The sequence below is a fragment of the Schistocerca serialis genome, chromosome 9 (assembly GCF_023864345.2).
Source record: "Schistocerca serialis cubense isolate TAMUIC-IGC-003099 chromosome 9, iqSchSeri2.2, whole genome shotgun sequence".
Lineage (NCBI taxonomy): Eukaryota > Metazoa > Arthropoda > Insecta > Orthoptera > Acrididae > Schistocerca > Schistocerca serialis.
Window position 1 is genome coordinate 490,544,327 of NC_064646.1, and position 24,225 is coordinate 490,568,551.

The 24,225-nt window shown below is 43.1% G+C and overlaps 1 protein-coding gene across 2 annotated transcripts in view; it reads right to left on the bottom strand.

The window, feature by feature from the left end:
* The window catches only part of LOC126418523 (uncharacterized), a 202,846-nt gene that overhangs the window by 132,453 nt on the left and 46,168 nt on the right, over positions 1-24,225 (bottom strand). Inside the window, exons 3-4 of one of the 2 annotated variants that reach the window (XM_050085325.1) lie at positions 21,122-21,266; positions 578-743 (exon numbers count right to left, since the gene is read on the bottom strand). In XM_050085325.1, the coding sequence (XP_049941282.1) occupies positions 21,158-21,266 (109 nt within the window). In that variant the 3' untranslated portion in view covers positions 578-743; positions 21,122-21,157. Of the gene's footprint in view, positions 1-577; positions 744-21,121; positions 21,267-24,225 lie in introns of those variants that run through there. The other variant, XM_050085326.1, reaches the window with a different exon arrangement.

Sequence of the window (24,225 nt, forward strand, 5' to 3'; positions counted from 1 at the left end):
TTTCGCATTTCTGTTGTCCTTTTGCATCCAGAATACAGTTTTTTCGCTGGGATATTTTATGTGTGATATTTTGATATGTGGTTCCATATGGATATGATTGGTTGCTTATGCAGCTGAGCAGATCTATCGATTATTGAATACTGATCTAAACTAGCCATCATATAAATCGATCTGCTACTAAGAGGGCGAACTTTAAACCAAACAAATCTCATTGTCAGACCCAGAAATCTTCTGAACGTGGACTGATCTTAGAAACGTACCAAAATTGTAATCAGCAAGAAATAAAACTGGTACATCCGAAAAAGGATTTTATCAAGTCGGTCTTCTCTAATCTGCCTTATATTTTAGTAATTCTGCAAATATTTTGTTATGTCACGACAAATGAAACTTTTGCCTGACCGCTTTACCGAAGAATAGGAGAAAACATACAGTTTGGATGACACTTGAGGCTTTATCAGACAGCATAAGTGAACTGGCTGGGAAGCAGCAGGAAAACAGTAATCACACAGAAACAGTAATTTAGATTAAACTTTATTTTCGGAAGAAAGTCTACTTAATACGAAGTTATGAGGGCTACGTGAAGCATAGAAGCTCCGAACATTAGTATCGATGTTTGAGGCTGAGTCTTGCAGTAATCGCAGTGTGCGAAGCCATCTTCATTACGGAAGTGGTGGAGCTGGAATCTCTTTGGTCGGCTGATCATTTCGCTGGGAACTTTCTGGGCATTCTTTGTCGTAGTATACCTGAAAAAATGAAGAGACTGTTTTCATTTACCCCTACTAAAAACCAAATGAAAATATATAAATATTTGTAAAAAGTGGCTCATTGGATTTAAAATGCGAATATATTTTTTCTATATCTCAAAAAGAAAAGCTGGTGTCATAACTAGACAAAATCTGCCTTATAAGTATACAGAAATGAATGTATCATTTGTGGGACCAAAACGTACAATGTTCACTGAAGTTAAGGGTCTCTGAAGTATCGACATTGTTGTTGTAGTAGTTGTTGTTGTGCTCTTCAATACAAGGACTGATTTGATGCATCTCTCTACACAAGTCTATCCCGTGCAAGCCTCTTCATCTCTGAAAACTGCAGCCTACATCCATCTGATCCTGTCAACCAACCCCTTCTTTTATTCAAGTTGTACGTCAAATTGCTTTTTTTTCTCTGTTCGATTCAGCACCCCTTAGTAAGTGATACCCTCTGCCCATCCAATATTCAGCAGTCTTCTGTAACGCTACAGTTTAAAACCTATTCTCGTCTTGTCTAAACTGATTACCATTCACGTTTCACTTCCGTACAAAGCTACACTACAAATACCCTCAACTACTTCACTGGAGTAGCGTATTTTGTTTGGTTGCCGCGAATAAAATTCAGAGAATAACATTAAGTAAGTGAATGTCATCTCGTATAACTTACGATTGCAGGGAAACTATTGGTTAAAAAGCTTGATTATTTCAAATTGTAAGTCTCATATCGCAGCATGACGACGAGGTGGTTATCATTTCGTTATTCTTCATCTTTATTACGATACTTCAAAACTGAGTAACTCACTGCCCGTTGTTCGAATAATTTGCAGTCAATTAAGAATCTGAATTACGACAGCTAATCTGAGGGAAGCAGAAATTGGCAGTCTGAAATTGTCGTCATATTTCTAAATGCGTCTCTCAACGATCTGTACAAGTGTTTTAAAATTTTGTATATTACTCCTCAAGAAATTTCTGTATGCCATTCAAGGAGTGGTACCTGGTGGGTAGGTGGTCAGAGAGCGCACAGGATAAGGTTAAGGTTGTGGATGGGGCCGCAAACAGTTACTGTGAGTTGCACAATCAAACATATAACTTTATTTTTCTGAGAACCACTGATTTACACATTGGCTTAAAGATGACAATTAAACAATACGGCTGAAGGCCTACTTTAAAAAAACTTGAGATGCTTTCTGGGCTGAAGGCCCAAAACCATACAGCAAACCGAAGAACGGCTAAAGGCCTGGCTTAGAAATCGAAAACAATTAAAAGTAGAAGGTAGAAAAAATTGTAAAAACATGCAATAAAAACAATTAATGGCTGAAGGCCTACACTACACGTCTGAAGGACAACTATAATTAAGGCACATTAATAAACAATCTTTTTAAGCAAGAAAATTTCTTTTAAAACGGCCGAAACCTGATTAACTTATTGCACGGATGAAGGCCACAAACAAATTTGAAACAACGGCTAAAGGCCTGAACAACAAGTCAGATAAATAATTTAGAATAAACCCCTTGCTTCTTATTAAAAGAAAATTCCCTTAGAGAATACACGTGACTGAAGGCCTTATTAAGGGGTTCACGCCAATCCTCGGCTGAAAGCCACACATAACACATGGAAGAACTAACGGCTTACGGCCTGAATTAAAAACAATTTCAGATAGAACAATTTCTAAGAAAAAAAATTTTTCTCTAGAACAGTCAGTGGTCAAAATTTTAATTTAACACGGATGAACGCCTTCATGTAAAATTTAAAAAAACGGAATTAATACGCGGCCATAGGCCTTGTACAATAGTTAAACTAAAATGAAAATCAAAATTTAAAACAAACAGAACAAGTGGTGCTCAGAAGTGTTCCAAGGGTCGGCCTGTGAAGGTAGCTAAAACGTGAGGTGAGACAGGCAGTCAAGAGTTGAAGTTAGGTAATCTGATGGCAACCTAAAATAGGGACGGCCCAAGGACCGACCAACAATTTAACCAATTTCCTTCTGTCCGACCAACGGCGCGATGGTGGAGAATGTCGGCCGAGGACGAGAATACGAACAGCACTACGCCTCTAGAAATTGGCGTCTAAAAACAGCCAGGGGAACAATAATCACTCTAAGCAAATACGAACCAAACAACTTAAAGGGCTGTCGAACTACAAGCCGTGCTGGACTGCAACAACGCGACGAGGAAAAGGGACACTGCCTACAAACTACGCTAACGACCATGGCAGGAAAGTGGGGCGTTAACGGCCACAGGGCAGAAAACACTGCTAGTTCACTTCACTGATAAGTATCAGTCAATTTAGTAATTAGTCACGACATAGGAAGATGTCTGCAAGATTTCGCTGACTCCAACACATCATACGACGCTGCTAGCCCGAATGACCAAGGAGACAACAACCCGCAAATGAACGGAGAGGTGTCACAATAGTTGAGGTTTCATAACAGATTAACTTATCACTCAACTTCAGCGTCCAGGTTCCGTCGGCAACGAACTAGTCGCTCTCGCAGCTAGCGCCTCGCGATCCGACAGCGTGTGCACACCGCCAGCGGCCCTCACCTGGCCTAGCGCCACGGAGACTTGCTTGCTGCTCCGTCCCAACCGACTCACTGCATCCAACACGCAGACATCGTTACAATAACTGGTCAGTCAAAACCACAAGCTACACACGGTTCCGTGGGAACACTTCCACAAACAACTCGAACGATACTAAAAGCAGTCACTGAGGAACAACAAGGACGAATCAGAAGTCGACGCGCGCGGAGAACCCAGAAACGGTCGGCGACCAAATACACGTCGAGCGATAAGACGACCGACCGAACGACCCACCAAGGTGGTCCCACTCAAGTGATGTGTGTCGGTAACGGTCGGGCGAGTCATGGCTGTCCGGACCTCACTCTTGCTGCTTCCCGTCTCCCTTCGGACGCACACCGACCCAGAGACACTGTCTAGGACCCAACCATGCAGAGGGAACACTTGGCCGTTGGCCACCTGACATCTGCGCACAAGCAAGGAACCGACCCACGTCCCACAGGATGACCAACTGAAGGGGACCGGAAACGGTCGGGCGAGTACTCGCTGTCCAGACCTCACTGGTACTCAACCCCGACTGAACTCACTGCACACGACGGCCCGGAAATACTAGCGGTCGCATCAAAGATAGTACGACAGCGCTCTCATCGATAATCGCTGCTGCTGCCACTCACGGGCAGGCAAGCCAACAACTCAGTGGCGCCCGTAAATCGAATAAGAAACGAGACGACAATACCGCAAAGACAAGATGTCAAGTAATAAACGGCACGAACACGATTCGCGGACGGCTCAAGGAGGTAACGTCCATGTCTATATGATCTTTAAAAGACCTTTACCTATTTCTCGCTAGTGAAGACTCGTTTACCACTCTTCTGAATTATATCGAAGTATCCAAAAAAATAACATCTTTCGCCCTACCACGCGAAGAATCGAGTTCCCATGCATGTTTGATATTGACTCAAGGGAAAAAGAAATCTGGAAGTTGAGTCGTTTGCTGCGCCGCTGGAAAACTTTCTTTGTACGTACGAAATAAAACTGCATACCATGCTGCGTTTAACATTACGCATAAATAATTGAAAACCACAGATTTCGGATTCATATGTTTTTTTTTCGCTTTGCAGTTGTTCTGAAACGATTGTAATCAACTGGATGTTACTCAGTCGACCTGCATGTCCCTAACCACTTATCCAGCCGGCGAATGGGAGCTCGAATGCGAGCCACGTTTCGTTTCTGGCGAACCTCCACATCGCTAAGAGGTGAATACTAGGTTAAAAGGCAATGTGAAAAACAAGTGACCGTGCCAGGATTCGAATCTACAACCTTTCAGCTTCTACCCTCAGACCATCACACGAAATGCGAATTTGGTAACGCTTTGTACTGCCACAAGACACTGCTACTCTCTCGAGTAATGGCGGCAGTTCGCTGGGCCCCAGTGGTATCACTTTCACAATTCAACTATAATGCGTCATAATTCTTTCAACTTGAACTAAATATTTATAAATAATATACAAAACCAATGCTCGTGAATCAGGGTATCTATTAATCGAAACCGGATCACAATCCCCATATTTGTTTCCACAGATACTTGCGGACGAGGAAGCAAGTTCAGTTTACATACACATAGCGATGTCAAGAAATTCCTCTTTTTCATAAATTCGTTTCTTGCGATAGTTAGTTTACATATTTTTATATCCCCTCTTTTCGAGTATCATCAGTTTTTACCGTCCAAACAGCTAAACTCATCAACTAGTATTTCATTCTCTAGCTAATTCCTTCGTCACTGTCTGATTTATATGGACTACATTCTTTTACATTCTTTTAAACTGCCTGGTGTTCATCTTATAACCTCTTTCCAGGACACTGACCATTCCGTTCAACTGCTGCTGCAAGTCCTTTGCTGTCTCTGACACAATTACAGTTCCGTCGACAAACCTCAAGGTTTTTATTTCTTTTCCCTGAACTTTAATTTCCTTTCCAAATTTTCCTTGTGTTACTGTACTGTTTGTTCGTCGTACAGACTCAAAACATCTTGCATGGGCTACATCCTTATTTCAGTGCTACTGCTCTCTGAATCGCTGCTTCCCCTTCAAGTACTTCGATTGTTATAACTGTAATCTGGTTCCTGTAGAAGCTGTAAATAACCTGTATTTTTTCCCCTGCTACATTTAGAATTTCAATGAGTGCATTCTAGTCAACAAAGTCAAAAGCTTTCTCTAAATCTACAAACGCTGTAGACGTAGGTTTTCCTTTCTTCATCTGATCTTCTACAGTAATATGTAGGGTTAGTATTGCCTCATGTGTTCCTACATTTCTCCAGAACCCAAACTAAGTTGCCCACAATCGGCCTCTGCCAGGTTTCCCATTCTTCTACAAATAATTAATTAGTCTCAGCGTTTTACACCCATGACAAATTAAACTAATGATTCGGCACAGTGCCATGGTGTAACGTGAGCAGCCCTACATGGTGCCACAGTGTAACGTGAGCAGCCCTGCATCGTACCATAGTGTAATGTGAGCAGCCCTCCATGGCGCCATGGTGTAACATGAACAGCCCTGCATGGCGCCATGGTGTAACATGAGCAGCCCTGCATGGTGCGACAGTGTAACGTGAGCAGCCCTACATGGTGCCACAGTGTAACATGAGCAGCCCTGCATGGCACCGCAATGTATCTTGAGCAGCCACAACAGAGACAAGAACGTTGAGAATAGGAAGAGTAGGAGAAAGAGATTAGTGTTTAACCTACCATCGACAACAAGGCCATTAGAGACAGAGCTCAAGCATATTAGGGAAGGCTGGGGATGGAAATCTGCAATGTCCTTTCAAAGGAACCATTCCGGCATTTTCCTCAAGCGATTTAGGGAAATCATGGTAAACCTAAATCAGTATGGCCAGACATGGGTTTGAATAGTCCAGAATGCACCTCGAGAATTTGCTGGGGTAGATGAGTCAGTGTGTTCCAAGGCTGCATGCTGCGCCCACTGCCCTCACGGTCACGGAGATGATTTTATGGTAACACTTAAGTGGAATAAATGTATGTCTCACTCACGCCATTTCATTAGTGAGCAGAGCGCCAACAGGACAGGCCTTTACCACCGAACTCCTCGCTTTGAAATCATGCAACCCTAAGCGTCTCGGCCCAGGACCTTACAAGTCCTAAAGACTATCTGATGACTGCTAAGCAACTCCATTTCGAGGGTGTTGCTCATTTAACCATTATTTGCCTGAAAATACAAAGAAAGTTGGAACTAAAGGTGGTTGCCGTAGTAGAAACGGAAGTTTCTTGTCGCGCACATTTCAGCTAAAGGTATATGCCTTTCAAATGTTCTTAAACATCTTGTTACCCACATACAAGGCTCAGGAAGAGATACAACCATTGACAGCTGGCATAGTTGTGTCTGGCATGGCAGGCCCTTGATCAACTTGAAACTGATTAAAGCGAGACTGAACAAGAATAAACGCGAAATTCCTCCTGAGCTCCTGCCCAATAAATACAGAGAAGTTGAATTCAAGTTTGCTTTGTTTAACAAGACAATGTTTATGTGTTTTACGTTCCCATGAAGTCTCACTGTTTAGTTCTAATATAAGCAATGTTGACATATGTGAAGATACAGGTGTGTCCAAAGAAATGTGAGTCTATAACTGCACTAAGGGAAAGCTGGACGTGTGCGAACATCTGTGCAACGCGCAAAATAAGTACATGGCCCCTCGCTATGTTCTAATTTTTTAACGTCTGCTCATTTAAGTCTTATCTTCTTTACAAAATGGTCCCAATAAAAAGATAAAGTAAAAGCATATTTCTTAAGGAGCTTAATACTAATATATAATGGAATGATTCTCAGGCAATTAGCAATAGCTAAATATCCCACATTATTAGAGAGGATGAAGTTGTGTCTGATGGGTACAGAAACAAAAGCACCAAATCAGCAATAGCAGGAGGAGCATCAAAAACACGCGGAGATACGAACTGGGCCAAATATTGCAGAAAATAAAGTGACGTCACACTGCCCTTAACATTGTGTGCTACTTGTAGGGGAAGTGTGTGCGAAACGCTTCCCAAAAATGTTTATCAAACTGAGGTATTTTGATGCTACAAAACTTTTGGGCTATAATTCGTAAACACTGTTTACGTACGGTACTAGTATTTCCTTTATTTTGCACGTAACGTGTCATTAAGTTCCAATGAGTAAATGCTGCCTGTGTTTAAAGAACTCAGTTTTTTTAATTATTTCCTTTTTATCAACGAACAATTGCTCTTATTGACTAAAAATATAGTTTTAAATAAAATTACATAAATATAATTTAAAATATATACATAAACATAAAACATCTCCCAAGTGGAGCACAGTTGTCAAAAAAGAGAGCGGCAAAGTTGTGAGAGACCAGTCGCAGGTAACCTGAGTGCTGAATGTTGTTAAACCTTCTACACCCTTCATCCCTACAGCATCAAGTTTTCAAAAAGCATCAGACCAAAACGACATGCGGAAGGTATAAAATTACCTCAATTCTGGAGTGGATACGTACACAACGTAAAAACACACGAAAGTGAAGAACCAGAGAGATAGGACATACGCGAAGAAACTTAAAAGCTTCGTTTTGCGAAGGATACGTATGATTAGGTGGGTAATACTGTGGCAAAAAAGTATAACTATCAACAAGAAAAAAAATTGTGCCTGGACAGAAGGCTACAGTGCCTTTGCAACAGGAACGGGGAAGGTCAACGTCAGAGTGCATCGACAGGTTTCTGCGAGAAACCGGTACACGTTACAAAATCCTGAAACGTATATCAGAACGTTCTGCTCTTTTAAAGCACAGCTATCTGATCAAATCTGTGAAGCGTAAATTTCCCACTACTGGAAAAAAGTATAGTTTACAATTATAATGAGATTTCTGTAGATGGTATCATCGCATAAATTCCACGCCTAACAAGGTATCTTGTTAGCTACCAAAGTTCTAAGAAACAGAGCCTGATGGTTGGACATATTTAAGGGTCTTACTGTTCGTTACTGAATATTTTTCCGAAACCGTTCAGAATTTCATTTTGACATAGAGATTTACCTTAACTTTGTGTGGTTTAGTAGGATCATGAGAGATGAGTTTTTAAAAACTCGAACCATTTAAGAATCATCTTAGGTCCAGTATGAGTCAAGCTCTGTTCTCTAAATGGCTCTGAGCACTACGGGACTTAACATCTGTGGTCATCAGTCCCCTAGAACTTAGAACTACTTAAACCTAACTAACCTAAGGACATCACACACATCCATGCCCGAGGCAGGATTCGAACCTGCGACCGTAGCGGTCACGCTGTTCCAGACTGAAGCGCCTAGATCCGCACGGCCACTTCGGCCGGCTGTGCTCTCTAGTTTGTTAGTTTTGACAATCGAAAGAAATCCAGCTACAGGTGACGATTTTTACCCACTGTTTCAAAATTTGCTTCAAAGTTGGAAGGGAGATTCATCTTTTGGATCTGTAGCTCTTGTATTTCTTTTCGTGTTTGCAGTTAAATTATTGGATGAAGGTTCCGCCTTTTATGAAAAAAACGTTATTTTTTCGTTACCCAGAGATGTTTCGGCACCTCTATGCCATCATCATGGGTATCGTTTATTGAAAACTGCAAAAAGTGTATATACTTTAGGTTGTAACTGATCTAACAAAGTGAGGCCTAAAGAAAATTTTTGTTCATTTTTCTTCTTATCGTGATTTTACATTATATGGTTTTGCAGGACCATCTGCATGGTGTCCTGCATTGATACCTTATCATCTGCAAACCAAGCGATGCAATATTTGTAAACAATGACCACATGCAAGATACAAGACTGCAACAATACACACACAAAATAAAATGGCACATTCTCGCTTACAATAACAGAGCTGTCCACAGAATAGTCAACATATTGAAGAAACGCGGACTTCAGATAGAATACAGGACAGACAACACAACAAAGAAAAACTCAAAAAACAGAAGACACACGCAGATAAATTCAACAGATCAGGAAATATTAACTCACACGCAACACTTGCCAATGAGATAGAAAAAACATGCAAAACTTTTAAACAAGACACTCAGAACACCTCAGAGCCCTAAAAAGTAACAGTACCTAGAGCACGTTTGCTGACCACCTAACAGTCCGTAACCAACACACAATTACAATAGCAACAGATTTTAAAATACTTACGTCCGGCCACAGTCTACACCACAAACTGACAGTAGAAAAGAAATTTCACATATAAGAGGCAACAGCAGAAGGTAAACAAGTTTTAAATGAAACACTACACTCTGTTAAGACACAATGTTTAACACACTGAAGGAACTTTACAGAAAAGGAAACACAAACAGCTAAAGGAGCTTACACACACACACATACACACATACATGCACACGCGCGCGCGAGCACACACACACACACACACACACACACGCGCGCGCGCGCGCGCGCGCGCGCGCGCGCGCCCGCAGAAAGAGAAAAAAAAGCAAACAAAATTCAAATTCGGCGCCAAACACTCTCGCTAGCAAATGAACGCCGATGGAATTGGGAAACACTACAACATAGTGCTCACTGCGGTTTGTGAAGTGAAAAGGCATTTGTAAAACCGAAATTACGCAAAGTACATTAATATGTGTGTGCAGTGCTCTCAGAATGCGAAAGAAGAAGGATCAGGCACAACAAAACGTGAGTAATAACGAATATATACGCAAAGCATTTTGCCATTCCAAACTAACGTTTCTTAAAAACAAGGGATGTGTTAACTTGCAGTGAAATTCACATTTACATCGCTTAAGTTTACAGACGACAAGGTATCAGTGCAGGACATCATACAGATGGTCCTGCAAAACTATATAATGTAAAATCGCGGTAAGAAGAAAAGCGAACAGAACCTTTCTTTAGGTCTCACTTTGTTAGACCAGTTACAAGCCAAAATCACTTTTTACAGTTTTCTATAAGCAAAACTCACTGGTGATGGCACAGAGTTGTCAAAACATGTTTCGATAATAAAAAATAGTGTTTTTGTATAACAGGTGGAACTTATAACCAGTAACCATAAGAGGGACTTCTAAGCTACATGTTGAATTCGCTTGTTAGTAAGAAAGTGTTTGGGTTTTGTATTGCTTCATTAATCATCAAGTAAGTGATTTATTTACAAAAATGTGTTTTAATTTTTTTTCCATAGACAAAAACTATTTAAAAATATGTAACCTTATTTAATCATTTGCATCAGAAAATTGCTTGCACCCAACCAAAAAATTATCATATGATGTTTTCGTACAATTGTTGCCGGCAGGATAGTGGGGTGGCGACTTTAAACTCGACTTCAGGTGCCAAAATACAGCAGGTTCGCCCCTGAATGCGATTTTGGTTAATGCTGCAAGGCTACATGCGTCACTCATGAAGACTGTTTCTTTGCGACTCCTGCCAACTGTGGTTACACCCACGGTACGTCTGTCTGTATTGATGCGCGTTACAAACTCCTCTCAATGAGATGTGTGGTTCATGGTGGGGCGGCATAAAAATATTATTAAATTATCAAGATGAGTTAAAATGTGTTTTCTATTTCTCCTACATATTTTCAATTTTCCTTGGACAGATTACTATTGTAAAGAAGTGAATAATGAAACATGTCAGAGTGCTTCGACGACCAATCCACCTGTCATGAAATATGCTATTCAATACCGCTTCAACCGCACACGAGCTATCTGCCGGACATCCATCATGTTGGAAGTACATCGCCATTCTCTCATGCAGTGAAACATCTTGTAGTAACATCGGTGGAATATTACGTAGGAAATCAGCATACATTACACCATTTAGATTGCCATCGATAAAATGGGGCCAATTATCCTTCCTCCCATCATGCCGCACCATACATTAACCCGCCAAGGTCGCTGATGTTCCACTTGTCGCAGACATTGTGGATTTCTATTGCCCAATAGTGCATATTATGTCGGTTTACGTTACCGCTGTTGGTGAATGACGCTTCGTCGTTAAATGCGTGGGATTAGCCGAGCGGCCTAAGGCGCTGCAGTCATGGACTGGTCGAGGCGTAGGTTCGAGTACTCCCACGGGCATGGGTGTGTTTGTTTGTCCTTGGGACAATTTAGATTAAGTAGTGTGTAAGCTTAGGGACTTATGACCTTAGCAGTTATGTCCCATACGATTTCACACACATATGATTTTTTTTTTTTTTTTTTTTTTTTTTTTTTTTTTTTTTTTTTTTTTGTCTTCGTCCCGTAGTTTCTCTTGTGCTCACTGGCAGAACTGTACAAGACGTTCAAAGTCGTCGCCATGCAATTCCTGATGCATAGAAATATGGTACGGGTGCAGTCGATGTTGATGTAGTATTCTCAACACCGACGTTTTTGAGATTCCCGATTCTCGCGCAATTTGTCTGCTACTGATGTGCGGATTAGCCGCGACAGCAGCTAAAACACCTACTTGAGCATCATCATTTGTTGCAGGTCGTGGTTGACGTTTCACATGTGAATGAACTCTTCTTGTTTCCTTAAATCACGTAACTATCCGGCGAACGGTACGGACAGTTGGATGATGTCGTCCAGGATACCGAGCAGCATATATAGCACACGACCTTTTCCGCAATTGGTAAACGGTCCATTTTAACACGCGTAATGTATCACGAAGCAAATACCGTCCGCACTGGCGGAATGTTACGTGATACCACGTAATTATACGTTTGTGAGTATTACAGTGACATCTGTCACAAAGCGAGAAAAGTGGTCCAACTAAAACATTAATACTTCTTTACGTACTACACAATACATAATAAAAAATGGGGGTTCGTATTTTTTAAAAAAACGCATTTAATATCCGTTTGATATATGGTAGCGCCATCTAGCGGGTCAACCTTCAAGCTAGACGAGTTTCGTTCGTTGTAGTTTTTTCGTTTGATGTTTATTTCGTGAGATATTTGGCCCGGTCACTATCAATGGACCACCCTGTATATGGTTTTCAAAATAGTGTCTGTAGCGGATGTGCGTTCCAAGCAGAGACGTGTCATTGTGTTTCTTTCAGCGGAAAACAAGAGCACTCAGATATTCACAGACGCTTGCAGAGTGAACCGCTGGGTGAGGCGTACGTCGTCATCGCAAAAAATGTCGCGCAAACCAGTCCATCTCCCGTGCGCCCGCCGGCTGCACACAGCTTTGACTCCAGCAGTGCTGGAACGAGCGGCACTGTGTCGCGTCCAGGGAGCGGTACAGACACTCAGTGCACTGGAGACTGGAGAAGGTACGTCCAGTCAACTAACGTGGAGGTGGCTAACGGGCAGTCTGAAAGAGTTATAGAACGCTGACGGGTAATAATCGAGCAAAGGTAAGACTTGATTAACTGCAGTCTTTAATTGCTCATCTGAGTCACTTTGGATAATGACTTGGATGAAATTACACTAGTCCTGATATCAAAGTCCAATGGAGGGAGGTACACGGCTACGTATGAGCGTGAGGAGAGCCAGGGCAAATACAAAAAGTCCAGCTCGCAGGCCAGAGCTATACAGGTCCCTCTTGGACCGCTGTCTGTTCTGAACTGTCCCACGAGCTACGCCACCTCCGCCGTTGTACTGTGCGGGCAGACCACACTGCTGGCGCCTCTGGACACTGCCCTGTGCGGCCTCAGGTACGACCACATCATGGTCACAACCAGTGCACTGCGGCCCTCGGGGCTCAACAAGTCAGCTCACGTGATACCTCGTGAGTGTACATAACATTTACGGCCAATTCCCAAACCCACGCCTTTCCTGTGGCGTCTCCTTTGAACTCTCAGAACTTTCAAGGTAAGTTATTCGTTCTGGCTGCTATTCGGCAACCTTCCAGGAGTTGCCTTTTTTAAATATGCGACAATTCTCATTCGAGGTGATCAACTAATCACGACCAAACACCTCGCTGATCTACTGGATGTCTCTGTTGGCAGTGCTGACACATTCGTCCACAGTGGCGGCTCATAGTTGTATACTCTGAATTAGCGTGTGCTCTACATGGTTCATATGACTCTAAGCACTATGGGACTTAACATCTGTGGTCATCAGTCCCCTAGACATACAACTACTTGAACCTAACCAACCTAAGGACATCACACACATCCATGCCTGAGGCAGGATTCGAACCTGCGACCATAGCAGCAGCGCGTTTCCGGACTGAGGCGCCTAGAAACGCTCGGTCACAGCGGCCTGTCAAGTGCTGTATAACAGTTATGCTTATCAACATATTTGTACAGCTTCAACTGCTGTCAATAATAATAATTATAATAATAATAATATTATAATAATAATATTATAATAATAATAACATTAATAATAATGTTAATAATGTCTATAATTTGTCTGAAAAAAAGAATGAATTGTTTTGTGGAATTCTGTTGTTTTGAACATAATTGAGCCGTGGCTGGCTCGCGTCGTGACTTGTTTTTTATCATTGGTTGCACTCCAGTGGTGCCTTATTTCTTCTTCGGTTCCCGCCATCACGTTGCTGTCTTCTCTCCGTGAGTGCCAGCAGCAGAGTGTATCGATACTAGTACTGCCGTACTGTCTTTGGTGTGGCGGATATATTTTCCGGCTGAGCGGTCTGTGACAGTCGGTCGGTTGGGGCAGAGCAGCGAGGAAGTCTCCGTGGTGCGTGGTCAGGACGGAGCCGCTGGCGGCGTGCTCGCGCGGTTGGAGTTGTGAGGCGCTTCTTGCGAGGGTTACACAAATCGTCGCCCACCGATCCTGGACACTAAGGTTGAGTGCTCACTCATCCTACTATCAAGCCTCAGCTGCTATCACATCTCTTCGTTTGAGTCTGGTTGTCGCTTTCTGGGAGATTCCCGCGACCGACAACGTGTGTGCACTGAAGTTGGCTAGAATTGCAGCCGTCTTCCTGTGTGGTTTTTAACTTAATTTAATTCATTCCTTCATTAATGAAGTATACCAGCGGTCTCTTTTGACTTGTGGCCGTTGACGTTCCGGTGACCTGCCCTGGTAGTTGATGCAGTTTTTGACAGTGTATTTTCTTCGGCGTGTTGATGCTGTCCAGCACGGCATGTAGTTCGACAGCTCAGGTGTTTTTGGTAGTTTTAGGCGTTTATTCTGAGTTGGCTGGATTGGGCACCAGTATCCAGAACGTTGTGCTATTGACATCTTGTTGTCGTTTTGCTGGTCTGGTGGAGCAGAATTGATCTTTTTGGTTGGTTCGTCGACTGGCTTTCGGTTGGGTTGCCTTCCAATTAAGAGGTTGTCGGTCTGGCTGCCTGTCTTACCTAAACGTGCGTTAGTGTTACTTTCCCAGGCCGACCCTTCGAACTTTCTGAGCGCCGCTCCTTGTGTTTCACATAGTGATTTCCTTTATAGTCTTAAGTACTCTGTATGGCCTTCAGCCGAGCTTATTAAAATTGCAAGGCTTTTCTTCTTAGGCCTTAGCCGGCCGAAGTGGCCGTGCGGTTAAAGGCGCTGCAGTCTGGAACCGCAAGACCGCTACGGTCGCAGGTTCGAATCCTGCCTTGGGCATGGATGTTTGTGATGTCCTTAGGTTAGTTAGGTTTAACTAGTTCTAAGTTCTAGGGGACCTCAGCAGTTGTCCCATAGTGCTCAGAGCCATTTGAACCATTTCTTAGGCCTTAAGCCGTAAAAAAAATTGTTTCTTGTTTGATATGTGGCCTTCAGCCGAGTTTCAGCATTTCAAAATTAAAAATGAAACTTCCTCGTGCCTAGGCTTTAAGCTGTAAATTGGTTTCAGTTTCGTATGTGGGCTTCAGCCGTGTTTTCAGCCTTTTCAATTCTAAAGTTGAACACTTTTGTCTAGGCCTTAAGCCGTAAGAAATATTTTCTAGTTTTTATGTGGCCTTCAGCCGAAGTTTCCAGCTTAAATTGAAAATTGGAAATTTCTTTGTCTGGCCTTTAAGCCATGAGATTTTTTGGGTGTCGTATGTGGCCTTGAGCTGAGAGTTATGTGAAGCATTTTAGGATAAGGCCTTTAGCATATTTTAGTTGAAATTTAGAAGCTCTTCCCATTAGGCCTTTAGCCATAAAATTGTTTTCAGCATGGTATGTGGCCTTCATCCGAGTTTTAACTCTCTTAAATTAATTGCCGTTGAGTCGTACGATTCTTATTCCTTAGTATGAGGCCTTCAGCCGAATTTCATACGAAATATTTCAAGATAAGGCTTTCCGCCTTTTCAAATTGAAAGCTCTTCTTCCTAGGCCTTAAGCCATTAAATTGTTTTGTTGATATGCGGCCTTTAGCCGAGTTTTCAGCCTATTTAAAATTTGAAAATCTTTGTCTCAGCCTTAAGCTGTAACACATTTCGTGATTAATGTGAGGCCTTCAGCCGAGTTCTACGGAAAAAATTTAAGCTATGGCTTTCCGCCTATTTACATTGAAGATAAAGAAAAATTCTAAAGAAGTGAAACCTCCAGAAGAACTCCTGTATCTCAGTTCCTTGCTTAGTCCTTGTGCCTTGCATTTTCGATGTGGCCTTCAGCTGATCTAAATTTAATCAAAGGAGGTCTTTCGTTAAAACTTTGAGAGTTTTGGTTCTTGCTTGTGTGATTGTGTGTTTTAAGAAATAAAGTTTATATGTTGAGTGCAACTGACAGTAACTTATGTTGGCCCCTTTCCACAAATATAACCGCATCCGCTCTGTCCTGCTAGCCCAGTGATTTCACTGAACAACAACAAAGGCTAATCACAAGTCGACTCACACACAGAGCCGATAGTCGGTCGGCGACCAAATACATGTCGTCTGATCAGAGGACCGACCGAACGGCCAAGCAAGGCCATCGCCACTCAGGTTATGTGTGTCGGCAACGGTCGGGCGAATCATGGCTATCTGGACCTCACTGATGCTGCGCCCCGACTGAGATCCCTATTGCCACACACAGCACACCCGGAAAATATATCCGCCACACCAAAGATAGTACAGCAGTACTAGCATCGATACACTCTGCAGCTGCCATTCACGGAGAGAAGACTGCAACGTTATGGCAGGAACCGAAGAAGAAATAAGGCACCACTGGACTGCAACCAATGCTAAAAAACAAGGCATGACGCGAGCCAGCCATGGCTCAATAATTGAGTACGGTTTATGCAAGAACGAAATAATTTTTAAATTTTCATTACTATCCGTTTCGCACTTTTTTGTAAGTGGGAATTTACGTCCTGTTGAGGAATCCGTACTTAACCCTTTCTGCGTCTGCGATTCCAAATGGCATCATTAAATATTCCTGGTTTTTTCTTGAGCTTCCCAATGCTTCAATGATACCGTTTGGCATCGCTTCACGTAGTTCCAAGTTTGGCCAACAGATGACAGTGGCGTTTCCTTTCATGACTCGCCGTTTGTTTGAAGTGCAGAACAGAGAAGTGTCGTGAGTTGTGCTACTGCATTTGTGAGTGAACAATAACTGTTGTGTTTAGTTTTATTCTGTGTAAACTGAAATTCTTGGTTGTGGAATCAACTTTATGTAGTTCCTCAAGGGCAAGGGAAAGAAATACGGTAAGTTTACAGTACAGTTACGTAGGCATTTTTTTGAGTAATTATTATGTAATTTCTAATGATGCCATTTGGAATCATTATTTTATTTATTAACCAATAGCTTCAAAAGATCTTTTGCAATGGATATGGCATATGTGCAACATATACAGTAAATATTCATCGCAAAACAATTTTCCCCAATTTTTTTCTAAATGTGACGCACATAGGGTTAAAAATCTATCAGTTTTAGGCAGAAATTCGTCCATGGAGCATTGAACAGAACTTTTTCCGGAGAAATATTGCATACGTAAAACGAAAGACACACGTTCTGGAACACGAAGAACACATTTAAACACTCGTCGATCGCCTCACAGAAGCACAGCCGTCAGTGGATTCAGGGAACAAACCAACGTGCTGTGCTGTACTGGACTGTCCAGGCACGGCCCCTTAACCAAAGATGTTAACATGTAAACATCCTGCTCGGCATCTGTCTACTGCAGTATTTCGGTTGTATGCTATCATATTCGTTTCAACCAAAGCTAATGACTTAGCTGCGAGAGGCTGAACTGAAAAATACCTATAGATACAAGCTCACCTTAACAGCAGAATGCAAAAATTACTTACAATTATTACGCTGCGAACACATAAATGAAATATTCAGTTGAACGGACTACAGATATGACAATCAAGCGTAAAAGACACCATATAGTTATTCAGTCAATTAACAGAAACTTCGTACAAACAAAAGTAGAACAGAACGACTATGTACAACACAAGAGGAACAAAAACCAGTGCTTACCAAAAGTCGTATAGTCGTTACACAAGTAAAACAGTAACTGCGATAATACGGGTCGTGATTGTTTGATATAAAAAAGGGAAATACAAGTATCCTGTCGTCATTACGTATGTAAATAATTTGAATCACACAATTTCATGGGTTCAGTCGTCTCGTTAAGAACAAAAATAGTGTAGACACCCTTATGTACAATATACCGGAAACAGTAATCATCCTAACTATAGAATAAAAATGGGTGTAAAAATCATATTGTTATTACATCTGTAAAAATATAAACGCACCTGCAATACAGTTGTGTTATTGGCTACTGAATACGAGCTCCATGGCCAAGAACAGAGTGGGCATTACTGTTGTCAACAGTATCTGAATGTAAAAACCCAGTTTACAAACAAAATACACAACACATACCGCCGATATTTCTACATCTACATCTACATGGATACTCTGCAAATCACATTTAAGTGCCTGGCAGTGCTTTTTAATCTCTTCGGAAAAATGTACAAGGTCTCTAATTCATGTATTACTTAACGAATTAAATTCCAGGTTGAAAATCGAGCGCTCTTACATTGCACCCACACAGGAACTTAGGTTTACTATACACTTCTTTGTTAAATGTTCGCTGGTAGTCATGCTTATTTGCAGTACAGACAAACTTAACCCACCATAAGATCAACAGATGTCAGAAGCATGAAAAAATGCTACAGTCCCCCAATCGACGATGATGTGCTTTATGATTCTCACCGCCCCAAATAGATTACTGTATGCTAACTTTCAGAACTTATTGTGCTACATCTCTTTCATAATCCCACAAAATAGGTTTCTCTATCAGTATAAATGTAACATATACTTATGTCTCATCTAGTGTTACTATGTAGTGAATGAATTGGAAATCTATGGAGTTTGCTATTGCCTAGCGGGATTTATGCCAAGCGAACGTGGATAAAAGTCTGCTGCAGTATGTTACCCCCTGGTGGCACTGACGTAAACTTGTAGCTGAGTGTTGAGGGCTAGCTGTGACCGCCGTAAACCGTGCACATTGCTTATCAAGTCCGTGTATATTTGGCCCTTAAGGCAATTACGTCACGTCAGTTGTGCACGTGCACAGGTTCCTTTACAATGAGCACAAGGGAAGGTGTGCTCACGACCCTGATGCGAAGTTTCACCGAGTCTAGAGGAGCTGTAGCGCGGTAGATTTAAGTGCTGTATCTTTCAGATTGCAGAATCTACATTACTTTTAACAGAATCCAAAGAAAAATAACTAATAAAATAGCATGGTGTAAAAGTTGGGGTGCTCACGTGCTCTTGCGCTCTTACACAACAGCCAGGACTGCTCGTCCACCAGAGGGGGTACTCACAGGTGTGTGTAGGTTGAGTTCCTCGCTGCCTAACAGAAGACCATAAAGAGCAACGAATGACCATCTATGCGGAATTGCTTGCACGTTTACTAGGCAGATAGTGCAAATTTTTTATCAGACATCGTTACAGGCGATGAAACCTGGCTTCATCGCCTCGAACCAGAGCCAAAGCGGTCATTTATGGAACGGCGCCACTCCGCCTCTTCTTGGAAGAAAAACTTCAGAGCCACACCCTCAGCCAGTATGTCATGGCGGCGGTGTTGTTGGATTCTGAAAGGGCTATTCTGTTTGATGGCCTTCCTCACGGTGCAACAATCAAATCCGAAATGTATTGTGGTACCCTCAGGAAACTGAAGAAATAACTTCAGTGTGCTCGTCGCCGCAAAAATGCAAACAAATTTCTCCTTCCCCATGATAAAACAAGGCCTCACACAAGCCTGCACACCAGAGAGGAGCCCACTAAACTTCGTTGTACAGTTCTTCCTCATCCACCCTACAGCCCAGATCTCGCACCTTCCATCTGTTTGGCCCAATGAAGTATGCTCGCCACAGGGGGCAGTAGGGGGATGACGGAGAGGTTATTCAAGCAGCCCTGACGTCGACCTGTGGAGTTACCATGCAGGCGTGCAGGCCCCCACAATAAGGTGGCGTAAGACCAGGCATTGAACGGAGATTATCCTGGAAAATTGGGTTTTGTAGCCAAAATAGTGCCATCCGCCGAGTCACCTCTATACCACTTTCAACAGAAAAGTTTAATGAGGAGATTAATTTACTTAAAACCATAGTAGTCAATAATTAATATACGCCTAACATAGTGGACGATATCCACAAAAAGAAAACTGCAAGAACTACTACGCTCAACACCTCACGCGCTGAAGTTAACCCCCCCCCCCCCCCCCCCAAAAAAAACGCTTTTCTATTCCTTTCGTAGGACCCATTTCCTATTAGATTCAGCGCATGCTTCGTAACAAATACAACTGCAATGTTGCCTTCTCTACTAATAATAATCTGAAGAGAAACTTCATTCATAATCTGAAATCTATTCGCTCCCCTACAGAAAGTTCTGGCGTTTATAAGATCATATGTGATACCTGCTCCTCTTATTATATAGGGCAGACTGGACGTGCTTTCGCCATCAGACATAAAGAACATCTTTTGAGAAAGAACGGCACCAGTCCCCTAAATTCATCCTTTGCCGATCATCTCTTAATTACTGGACACGTGCCTAAAGCCATTGGCGATAGCAATATTCTGCATACCGAAAAGAAGGGACGTAGGTTAGATGTTTTGGAGGAATTGGAGATTTTCAAACTTCTATCTCGTCATGATGGCCTCATTCTCAAAGAACAGCTGCAGCTGCGAAATAAAAACTTTTTCGATTGTATAAAGCCATTTGCTTGATCTTTGATTCAGATTTCCTCATGCAGTTTGCCGAAATGTTATTTTCCTGTTACGTTTTTGCCGTTTTCTTGTATGTCATAACTGAGGTTTTTTTACTTTACAAAATGCATCTCTGTTTAAAGCACATAAATATGTAACTTCATCCTATTATTATTATTGCTTACGTTATACCTGAATCTGCTTCATTACAATTCCATGTGTGTAATTTTGAATGTACAGTAGCCTAGTTGTTTCTGCGGCTACTAGATGGCGCTTGTAGCGACACCATGTTTACTTGCCCACACTTTCTAACGTGGGCACCTCAGTTTTGTTGCAGCCCGTGTTCACTCAGGTACGAGCAGCCCTTAGCGGCTCACCATCTTATCTTATTTACAACTCTTCATGAGGTCACCCTTCGGCTCAGATTTTTTAGAATGTGACTAGTAAATACCGCATCTCTTTCTAGTCAGTACACACTTTAGTTTATTAATGTCTTATATACCTATTACGTTTTAGAACAGTTAGTTTAATTCTGAAGACGACGCTCATAGTAGCGTCGAAACCTGGTCAATTTTGACTTAATATTTGTGACCGAGGACTTATTTGTTCTAATATAATAATATGGAGTATTGCGATCCTGCTTTCAGAAAAAAAAGTGTTGCATTACTCATTTAACGCCCATCGTATTATGATCGTTGCTTCTCAGTAAACTTCCCACCTCTCTCTCTCTCTCTCTCTCTCTCTCTCTCTCTCTCTCTCCTCCCTCGCTACATTTTAATCATTCATTTTTCTTCTCGAATGCCTGATAAACCGATTGTGATAAATATGTTAAGCTTACAATTGACGTGTAACAAGAAGTGAGTGAGTTACCGTTTTGTGCGGCCAGTGTCTCGGCTCGTCTTGCAGTTACTGCTGCGCCGGCCACACTCCTTGGGTTCCACCGTACAGAGCCAGCGGCACGTCTGCTTCGCCTTGCGGTCGCCAAGTGTCATCCCAATCAGAACGTTTGCGACCACTGAAACACATGGCGCGACGGCCGAAAAATATGAACACACTTATAAAATGGCACACAGAGCTAACGGAAAGTTTGAGTACTCTAGTGAGAGTCAAGAAAACCATAAACTTTAGTCCTCGACGCACTCACTCACACACACACACACACACACACACACACACACACACACACACACACACACACACAGGCTCCCAAACGCGTACGCACACACACAAACCTTGCCTACACTTCCTTTGTAAAAATTGCAACATTCAGAAATAGCAAGCACACTACACATCCGAAGCAAGTAATCGACCCTATGAACATGTGTAAGAAACAAACACGTTCGCAGACACACAATAGCATTTATATCTTTGGCTACGACAAGGTATAAAAGGGCTGGGCTTTGACGAAATGCTACTTGGAGCTAGAGGCATCGTTCCTGAAACCTAAGAAAGATTCAGCACTGCAGTTCCAAACACGTAATTGGGAGGTTTCTGTTGATTGCACAGGTGAATGCCAGAAAAAGGAATCCCCTTCGAAACATTTCCCCCTCCCAGCCACTTCCTACCTTACCGTCGGCTCGTCTGCCACTTGGCTGGAAAGGCTTCGGACTGAGACTCGAACAGTTCACTGTGCTCTTTGATGCAGAGAATTAAACGTGTAAAAGACTCACCTGACCGTCTGGTTTGGACCTTGGAGCAGATTGCAAGGTCTAATCCAGAGACTGAGACAATTCAACGCTGGTATCAGATGCGAATTAGTCCATCTCCGCCATCAGGAAAAGGATTTTAGGGTTCACCTTGATAGGTCCGGCGTGCACTGCACGCAGAAAGTGGCTACTGGGGTGGTGGATTACGTGTGGCGTGCGCATGGAGGTTTCTTGGGTTACAGAAATCCCCCTTTACGGATTAGAGCCGAATTGCCTACCTAATTCGAAAATACATTCGCAACAATGTCCTCAGAGAATTCTCGTCATTGCAGATCCGACGTAGAGGGGATTGTTATTATACTACTAAACTGCAGTTGCATCCAGGGAAAGGTGCCAGAATTAGTATCGTGTATTGAAAATTATAATGCACATTACACTGCGCTGAGTAAAGACAGGGGACACCCCCTAATACCATGTCGGACCTCCTTTTGCCCGAAATAGTGCAGCAACTAGACATGAAAAGAATATTGGCCCACTCTTCGAACGTCCAGGTGGCATGTTGACAGCTCCCTGTAGACGTTCCCTTCTGTGAAGACGCGTCAGAGGTACACATACATTAAAGTGCACTCTGCCGAAGGCTTCTGTACACCGTCTTCCTCGCTACAACTCGTCCAGTGGATGCTGGGAGGTCAGATGCCAGTTGCCCTGCAGTACTAAGGCGGTACCGTCGTGTCCGTACAGCCAAATAACGATTTTGTCTTTCAGATGTTGCACGTGGTCGGCTGCGTCCAAGGTCTTCAGGATAGTTTAGTTATAAACTGTCGCCACATCCGAAAAATAACAGGACGACTCACATTAAGCCATAGGGTGGTGGGGTTTCGGGTTCCGCTAAATAGGTCAGGTGTCCACTACACACAGGAGGTGGGCTGAGTGGCGTGGACTGGGCGGTTTTTTAGGTTAGACAGACTTGGGAAAGATCAAAAAGGGCTCCAGTCTCAAAGGGTACAGGGCAAAGAAACGATGAGAATCGACCAAGCAGCAGTCGGTGTTGTAGTTGTAAATTGTCGTAGTTGTGTTGGGAAAGTACCAGAGCTTCAAGCGCTGATAGAAAGCATTGAAGCTGAAATCGTTATAGGAACAGAAAGCTGGCTAAAGCCGGAGATAAATTCTGCCAAAATTTTTACACAGGTGCAAACCGTGTTCTGAAAGTATAGATTAAATAATGTAGGTGGTGTTGTGTTTGTGTCTCTTGGTAGTAGTTTATCTTGTAGTGAAGTTCAAATAGATAGTTCCTTCAAATTACTATGGGTAGAAGTTATATTCAACATCCGTACCAAAATAATAATTGGCTCCTTCTATCGACACCCCGACTCAGATGATATAATAGCTGAACGCTTCAAAGAAAACTTGAATCTCATTACAAATTAGAACCCCACTCATACAGCTATAATTGGTGGATACTTCAATCTACCTACGATTTGTTAGCGAAAATACACTCCTGGAAATGGAAAAAAGAACACATTGACACCGGTGTGTCAGACCCACCATACTTGCTCCGGACGCTGCGAGAGGGCTGTACAAGCAATGATCACACGCACGGCACAGCGGACACACCAGGAACCGCGGTGTTGGCCGTCGAATGGCGCTAGCTGCGCAGCATTTGTGCACCGCCGCCGTCAGTGTCAGCCAGTTTGCCGTGGCATACGGAGCTCCATCGCAACCTTTAACACTTGTAGCATGCCGCGACAGCGTGGACGTGAACCGTATGTGCAGTTGACGGACTTTGAGCGAGGGCGTATAGTGGGCATGCGGGAGGCCGGGTGGACGTACCGCCGAATTGCTCAACACGTGGGGCGTGAGGTCTCCACAGTACATCGATGTTGTCGCCAGTGGTCGGCGGAAGGTGCACGTGCCCGTCGACCTGGGACCGGACCGCAGCGACGCACGGATGCACGCCAAGACCGTAGGATCCTACGCAGTGCCGTAGGGGACCGCACCGCCACTTCCCAGCAAATTAGGGACGCTGTTGCTCCTGGGGTATCGGCGAGGACCATTCGCAACCGTCTCCATGAAGCTGGGCTACGGTCCCGCACACCGTTAGGCCGTCTTCCGCTCACGCCCCAACATCGTGCAGCCCGCCTCCAGTGGTGTCGCGACATGAGTGAATGGAGGGACGAATGGAGACGTGTCGTCTTCAGCGATGAGAGTCGCTTCTGCCTTGGTGCCAATGATGGTCGTATGCGTGTTTGGCGCCGTGCAGGTGAGCGCCACAATCAGGACTGCATACGACCGAGGCACACAGGGCCAACACCCGGCATCATGGTGTGG